Source organism: Bombus pascuorum, chromosome 14 (genome assembly GCF_905332965.1).
Source record: "Bombus pascuorum chromosome 14, iyBomPasc1.1, whole genome shotgun sequence".
In the NCBI taxonomy this organism is placed as follows: Eukaryota; Metazoa; Arthropoda; class Insecta; order Hymenoptera; family Apidae; genus Bombus; species Bombus pascuorum.
The window spans coordinates 5,173,422-5,181,617 of record NC_083501.1 but is presented as its reverse complement, the minus strand read 5'-3'; the positions used below and the strand labels follow the sequence as shown (position 1 = coordinate 5,181,617).

The following is an 8,196-nucleotide window of genomic DNA, read 5'->3' as shown; positions in this document are numbered from 1 at the left end:
ATTCATACTATCCATGGCTCTTACTTCTCTTTGTAATTCTTTAACAACTGTTGCAAGCGCATATGGATTTACGCCGTTCTCGCATAATCGTATGCATATACTTAATGTTGTAGGATCTAAATTTGTATTCAATAGCTTCGAGATTTGGTAAAGCGTTTGAAATGTTTTGCGAGCAGCATTTATTTGATGATGCACAGGTTCTGGCATGCTGCCTCGGTTTCGGTCTTTCCTATAAAATCAAAAGTAAAAAGGTAATATAAAAATAATTAATCAAATCAATATAAAAAAAGGTTATGTTTTTGCGTAAAAGAATTGTTCTATGAATACGTACTCTCCGCTGTGAGACAGTTTGACGTCGGGGTTAAATCACTATTGAATCAAAATTTACAAGTAAAATAATAAGCATAGAATGCGAAATACAACGTTATTTAATTTATGTGTTTTAACAAGATTCTCATCTGTTTGAATGGCTTAATTTCGTTATTTTATAGAGGTTGTTTCCATAACAACCGTCAAAAAGGCAAATTTATTTTTAAAAAAATATCGAATTTTTAATTTATACACTTGTACAAAGACGGAGTTCAGGTCGGAAAGGTAAATAAAACCACGTGATTGAAATATAGGAGATACTAGATGGTTATCTTCATAATTTTGTGATATACAATAGAACAATTTTATCTCGTTGATGAAAGAAAAGCTGAGGATCTAATTCGGAAGATGCAATCATAAAAGTTCATAAATTAATCCTCTTAATTAGCTCTTTTCAGTAATAAAAATTTGTTCAATTTATGGATACTGAAACACTATAACCACGTAGAGGTAAAAAGGTGAAGTTAATCGCTATTTTTCTCTTTGTCGCATGGTATCATCCTTCTTGCTTATCTAACACGAGTACATATCTGTCTTTGTTGCACAATATTGCGTTCTTTGCCTAGGGAATACTTATGTGCTACCATCTATTCTTAGATACTCTAAGTTATTGTTCCTACCAAACTGGTAGATGGCAGTACATGGCTCATTTGTACGCAAAACTAGCACTTGTCCTATAACGAATCAGATTATCTCAAAAATAAAGAATGTTGGATATAACAATACATCTTGCAATGATTTTAGAGAAAAAAAGGTACATTGAAGATTAATAATAATGACCATCTCCCTTTATTCCTCTGAATATACAATTCAGTTATGACGAGATATAAGTTCTTCACACGTTGCAAAGATCCGACGTGAAGATATAATTTCTTTAAAAATCATTCGTCGGTACTCGGTATAATTATTTCTCGATCTAACGAACGAAGGATCGGGAGTATGGACACTAGAAATATCAGAGAAAGGCCTGGGCAAAGGACAACACGGTGATTATGAACTATCGCATGCAAAAATGTTCCTTGTCTTTCTTCTTTAATTAATAATATACGTGATATTCGAATTCTACAGAAAAACTGGCAGTATAAGAATTAACAAATGTACTTTACGGAGCATCTAGATGCAATGTATCACCAAAGTATTCGAACGATGATCATAAAACGTTTTATTTTACAAAATATATTATATAGTATTTTAAAAAATAGATACATACATAACATTGAAAGTAAAAGATAGAAAAACAGCTCTACTAATATTTTTTGTCTTGATCGATTTATTACTGACTTATAATTTCCCGATAAATTAACTTAAATAATTAATTATTTTGAAATTAAAACCGTTTCGAATTCTTTGGCGACGCGGAATCAATCACTAATAGATTCACTTTAATGGCTAATCGTAAATTCTTGTCATAAAAAACTGCTTGAAAGCTTAACTATCGAGTCGTATATTCTATGAATTATATAACTCAATACTTTGTAAGTACACGCTAAATGTCTCTATCATAACAAATTTTGATTCGTTACTCGTGCTTTACGCTACCGTAACCAAGTTTAAATCCAAATCACCTAAAACAAGATTCTTGAGATGTAAAAACAATGTCACAATCATTGACAGATATATTTTCTTTGTTGCAATTAAGCGAATCAACCAATCCTAACGATCAAATCAATTAAATTAGAAACGCAAATCGACCCAACTATCAATAGTATCGATACTTGTTAACGAAAATTATGTTGTTTTTGACTCGATTTAAACCAAGAATCCCCAGTCGTTCGATCGATCACTGCTAATCGATTATTAGATGCTTCATTTAAATTTTTGTACACAAAGAAGCAAATAAGTGTACAAGTTAAAATACGGTTCTATAAATTTTGATACAATTGGAAACATTGGTTTACAGTTCAACAAGATAAATTCTAAAGATCAATAAAGTTAATTACGATCTATGTTACCCCTAATGTTCATGAATTGACTATGACTACTTCGATCTATACAGAATGTTTCAAAATATGCGGGAAAAAGCTAAAATTTAAATTGCAAACTCTTTCAAATGAAAAGTATATTTCAAATCTATATACGAAAAAATGTTTTTCCACGAAAAAATCGTTTTTGACGTTACTCATATTTTGGAATATTCTGTATAGTACCTCATTATTCTCGTTTCGAGAAAGAAACCAACACGTACTAGATTTACGATCTAATAAGTTCCTCAAAATTTGATTCTTAAACATCGATCTTACGCTTCTATATTTCAAATTGAATGGCTGTCCTGATTTTAAAACGACCAGTAAGCACGCACGATATGTAACGATCTAAATTACAATTCTTTTCGAAAGGAATAAGCTAAATCATTGACTAACAAAAGTGTAACATTTAGTTTCTCTTACGTTCTAAAAAGCGTTGACAAAACCGTGTTCAATTCTTTTGGCGGGAAATTTGAATTCTCTTTTCCTTCTTTTTTGTAACGGAAATGATCGTCAAATGTTTGTGTATAAATTTGTTTCATCGTAAAATGTTGGACAAGTTCCTGAAAATTTTAGTTCAAAAAAGTATCATTGATACTTTGTAAGATAGGGCATTTCCGGTTTCATTACTTTAGAAAATGACGAAAACTTGAAACGAGGAAAAAATATTGAATAATTTTAGATTAATAATTTTTCAATTGCACTAAAGCATTAAATAATAATAAAAACTTATTTTTTCATTGAAAATTATCGTATTTTATGATTAAAAATTCTTTCTTTTGAAACCGGAAATACTCCGCATTTTCCTACTCCTTATCGTCGCTTGGAGACTTTTATTCTTAAGTATGCTTCCAGTTGTTTCATAGAAAATTGTTTTTTTCTTTTTTCTTTCTTAACTATAACATTCGTTGTTTCCATCTTCTAAAGTCTCACTTTTGTTTTTCTTAGAAAATATATAAAAATCGTTTAATATTAGATCGATCGCGATACACACGCATACTTGTCGCCAAGAAGCATCGATAATCGCTTCTTATATCGATTTCTTTCATTTTATTTTTATCCAGGTGAAAAAAACTTCCATTTAAAATTCGAAGAAACTTTCGTGCAATTAGAAAAATCTTTTCTTTCCAAAATCCTCGGTCATCAGAATTTTTTGTCCGCCTTCGGATGCAATTGACTTGTTCAGTTAGAAAACCCAGAAACAAGCGGCTTTCAATTAATATTCTCGACTTGTGAACTTTCCACGTTAACGCTTTCATTCATTATTAGGAACAATGGACAACGGATTCTTGATTGTAGCATACTTTCACTCTTTTTGGTCTAAAAATTGAAAAAATTTTAATATAAAAAAAATTTAATTTATAATTTATTTTTAATTTTTCAATTATTTAAAAATATTCGTATTTGACGAAAAACTTTAGTTATTTTTTATACAAAATGAAAAAACAAAATTTTTAATATCTAAAAATTGGTGTTGTCGTTTCATTAAAAAATTTTTTTTAATGAAAAGATAGAAAAATAAATAATTAAAAAATTACAATTTATACCCATAGGTTTAAATCTGTAATAGCTGATTATTCAGAAATGGTAGAGATCCGAATTGTTCACGGACTCTATCTGAGTGTCTCTATCTGAGAATCGTCGTTATTTAATAATATAGTTGCTATAGGAACGCGCTTAGCAACCTACGCGTCTTCGACTTCTATTAAAACACCATGATGAAGGATTTCATTGATTAACAAGTAACAGTGCGAGTGCTACAAAGAGACAACAACGGTCAACAAACGGTACTTATCCTAAATTCTTTTTCTAACTTGAGCCTCTATCTCGAAAGATTTACGATTAAAAAGAAAAATTACATATAATATATATGTATGTATATATAATATTGCCTAAAAACTTTGAGGCAAGGTAACTATTATTTTTAAACGATTCTAGTTAATTCCAGATGGCTAGATGATTCAGCGAATTAATATCCATTTGATTATAACGGATACTAATTATTATTAATGATTTTGTAAATCCGCGCCTCATAACTACAGGTACTTGGGGGACTCAAAAAATGGACTAAAAATTCTGATTTATCTATAAAGTATCTAAATTACTCGCTATTATTCAAATTAGCCTATTTTCCAATAAAGAAAATTTAATATTATTGTTTGTAAATAATTATGGAAAAAAGAATGTTCTTGAAAAATTATTCAGTAGTTTTATAACGTTCTAGTGGTTTTTAAAGATCTTATAAAATGGATCTTGGTATAAATGTGTTCTCAAGGTGCATGTGCAAAATTTGAAAGGATACTCTAGCTTGAAAAGACATATCTGGTGTTGTATATTGATAAAACGTGGCTGTACGTTACTAAAAAAAGTTGGAGATTCTATAATCGACGCAAGCTGCCTACGTCTATGTCGACTATCATGGTCGTGCAAACGTTCAATCGACGATAAATCGTTCGATTTTTTAATAACAAAATCGTCTCATATAATACCATGTAATTTTTCATTCTTTTCTCCTCTCAGATTTTTTTTTTTCCTCTAAATCACTAGATAATTATTGCAATTTGGTGTTTCGTTTTGTGGAACGATCACTGATCGAAACATCCCTCTATGTATTGAACAAGAATATATAATCTTAACTACGATTTAATTTTTCTTTATATCTTTATGACAATTGTTTCCTCCTTTTTAAACATTCTAACAGATTTATCGATATTAGAAAACTGATTCTCTGTTATCGCTCTTACACCTACGATATTATATAATTCTACTTTAATAACTTCATAAAACAGTTGAACCCTACAGGGACATATCATATGATATAATTGTATAGTATTCAATATGAAAGAGATAACAGAATATCGTCTTGATCTTATTTCCTCAGGAGAACCACATTGTTTTCGTATACCTTTTTCATTCAACTCCTTAAGACATGTGAGATTGTTTCAAATGAAAATCGAACTTCTTCTTTGTTCGTGAGGCTCTATCGCCGAATGCTCGTTGCACGCTTGAATTTTTAATAGGTAAACTCTTCGTGTAAGCACGTACGAAAGCAATGCTTTCTAAAACAAATATCTTGTTCGTTAAGCACAGAATGTTACCAAAAAATTAAAAATCATTCTATGATATTTAATTTAATAGTGTAATTCAATATTTTCTGTATTGTATATTATAATAGACAAAAATGAAGACAGAAGTAATAGACAAAAATTTTTACTCCACGTAGTGTACAATAAATTTTTGATTTTTTATCCTTCAAAATTTTAAGCTTAAATTATTTAAAAAATTGTAAATAAAAATTATAAAGATAAATTCATTATATCGATCACGTTATAAAACTAGAAACATTCTGTGCATGATTAATTGGTTCAAATCGATACTTAGTACGTACTGCCTCATTTTCAGCATCTTCCAAGTTACATAATCTTGTAGATAAAATCGTATCTTTCAATCGCGTACACAGTCATACCCATACCTTGTTTCATCGCGTATGAAAGGAATAGTATAATTTTTTTACTCGAAGTTTGGCACGGAAGTGAAAGAAGACAAAATGCTGTTTCATGTTGAATTCTTCTCGTTTTTAGCGTGTTTTCTTCTCTTTGGCGAAAACGATAGTGTTAAATACTTTTTTTGATATTCAAAAGTTCTTCCCTTAAATAAAGTTGAAGTATTCGACATCATTGATAGTTGCTTATTTAATATTCTTCCTCCATGATATATTCGTCGAATCGATTTTTATTTTTTCCCCCAATTTGTTAATACAATTCTCTTAGTCTTAACTCGTGTGATAATATTCGACTTTGTAATGTCGATTCCACAATTGACAAGTCGTTCATCTCCCTCTTGTAAAGGGAATGCTCTACTCCCATTATATCTGGATGCTTAATAGATTTGTTTATGTGATGTAAAATAGTTCTTCCGCAAGAAGAAATAACTTATAGCTCGTTCGCCTATCGACCGCGAGCGTTTAATTGAATTCTTGAACTCGCAAGGTTCCTAAGGGCTTCATTATTTTTGTTTTCATTTTTATCTTTTTTTTTGTTTTTTTTTTACGGTATTCTCTGTTTTTCTTTTCAGAAGTTGGAATTCCTTATTGTAGAAGTTGGGAATCACGGTTTATCTATGGAAAATTTGAAGATTTGAGAAATGCACAGAATACACATAATATGTAGAAATATGAGAAATATTCAAAGAATGATATTTGTTATATTATTTAGTGGATGAGATAAATGATTTTTTGAATTTTAACACTTCAGAATTAGGATTCACTTATTTAAGATAAAATTTATTTATATAGAATCTATTATTTTATATTTATTTAATATCTCTAAAATTCTAGCTGTTTTATTATCAAACATGTTCCAATTACGTTAGAGAATCTATTGGTATTTCTAATTTGTAACTTGTAACTTTTAAAATTTCACTAATGATAATAATATTAATTGGATTGTACAAAAAGGTTCAATATGATAATTTACCCTTAGCAAAAGAGTGGAGCCTCCGGTTGGTTCCACCAGTGTGCCGCTAGGAGCATATAAAGCTCCTGATCTTGAACGGTGTAACCTGGAGGTGGTTGAGAAGGCAAAGGCGGTGGAATAGGTGGCAGCAGAGAGTAGGACGGCGGTGGTGGCGAGGGCGATTGGGACTGCGAGAAGGTGGTCGTGGTAGAGAGCGGTGTTGGCGGGGTCGTCTTGGTCATCACCGGAGGCTCTTCCTTCTCCGGAGATCAAAACGCGTAATCGAACTTTGCCAACGACCGTGTAGTCACATCATCCTAAACATACCATTTCTGTTAATATAATTGCCATTAGCAGAAATATAGAGATCGATATGATAGACAAATAAAACTTTAGATTTTGATACGAATTGTGAACAATTTTTTATTTCTGAAGTTTTATGAATTCTTTTCTTGGAGATTGGAAGAAAGATGATCATGTTCTTCCTCAATCGTTCGATCGTTTAACAAATTTTATTTGTCTTATAATACTAACGACTCCAAATTGTAATGTTAAGATTTCACGAGATATTGATTCTTCAGTGGACTAACAATATCGAGAACTTCTCGCCATCGGCAAACTATTCACGAAGTAGCAATATTGTTCAAAGATGCATAAAATGCAAACGTGTCGATACCCTCAGACAGCTTTCCATAAATTCCTCGATCGTTATTATGCCATCCTGGTTTAAATCGAACTTCTTGAACACCCTATCCAACTGCTCTCTCGCTTTCCTTTCCTCTTCGGCGTGATGTCGTCGTCCCATCAGCTCATGCACCGCAATCACCACTTCCCATAGCTCTCCCCTGGTGATGCATCCGTCGCCATTTATATCGTACAGTTTGAAGATCCATCGTAACTTCTCGTAAATACTGCCTCGTAGTAGAGTCGATAAAATGACCAGGAGATCCTGAGAAGAAAAATCGTATCGTATGTTTCGGATCTCTTTACTTCTTTTTCTTTTCCTTCGAAGATTGGGAAATTAGGAAAAAAATGTAGTACAATTAATTGGAGATCAAAGAAATTGAGGAATTGCACAAAAAGAAAATCAGCAAAAAAGTAGATATTAAATATGCATTATTAGAAATTAAATTAAATTAAGTAGAAAAAACCCGATAATAAAAGAGAATTGTTAAAAAAAGATTGAAATTACCCTAAAATTCATGGCACCATTGCAATTAACATCAAAGGCCTTGAACACGTAATGAGCGTAAAGACTAGAATCTGCAACGTGTATACGAATTAATATTAAAATTATTCATAATAATTAACTACAAGGCAAGACATAATTAAAACTTACTGCCATGAGGAAAGAATTTCGCATAAATATCTTTGAACAGATCCTCGTGAACTACACCCTCGGGACATTC

The 8,196-nt window shown here is 31.1% G+C and overlaps 1 protein-coding gene across 2 annotated transcripts in view; it reads right to left on the bottom strand.

Moving 5' to 3' along the window:
• Positions 1-331: 331 nt before the first annotated feature.
• LOC132913999 (Kv channel-interacting protein 1) overlaps positions 332-8,196 on the bottom strand; it is a 29,680-nt gene continuing 21,815 nt past the window's right edge. For both annotated transcript variants that reach the window (XM_060972739.1, XM_060972737.1), the window contains exons 3-7: positions 8,127-8,196; positions 7,980-8,050; positions 7,464-7,736; positions 6,809-7,104; positions 332-6,450 (exon numbers count right to left, since the gene is read on the bottom strand). In XM_060972739.1, coding sequence (XP_060828722.1) covers positions 7,057-7,104; positions 7,464-7,736; positions 7,980-8,050; positions 8,127-8,196 — 462 coding nt within the window. In that variant the 3' untranslated portion in view covers positions 332-6,450; positions 6,809-7,056. The remainder of the gene's footprint in view (positions 6,451-6,808; positions 7,105-7,463; positions 7,737-7,979; positions 8,051-8,126) is intronic.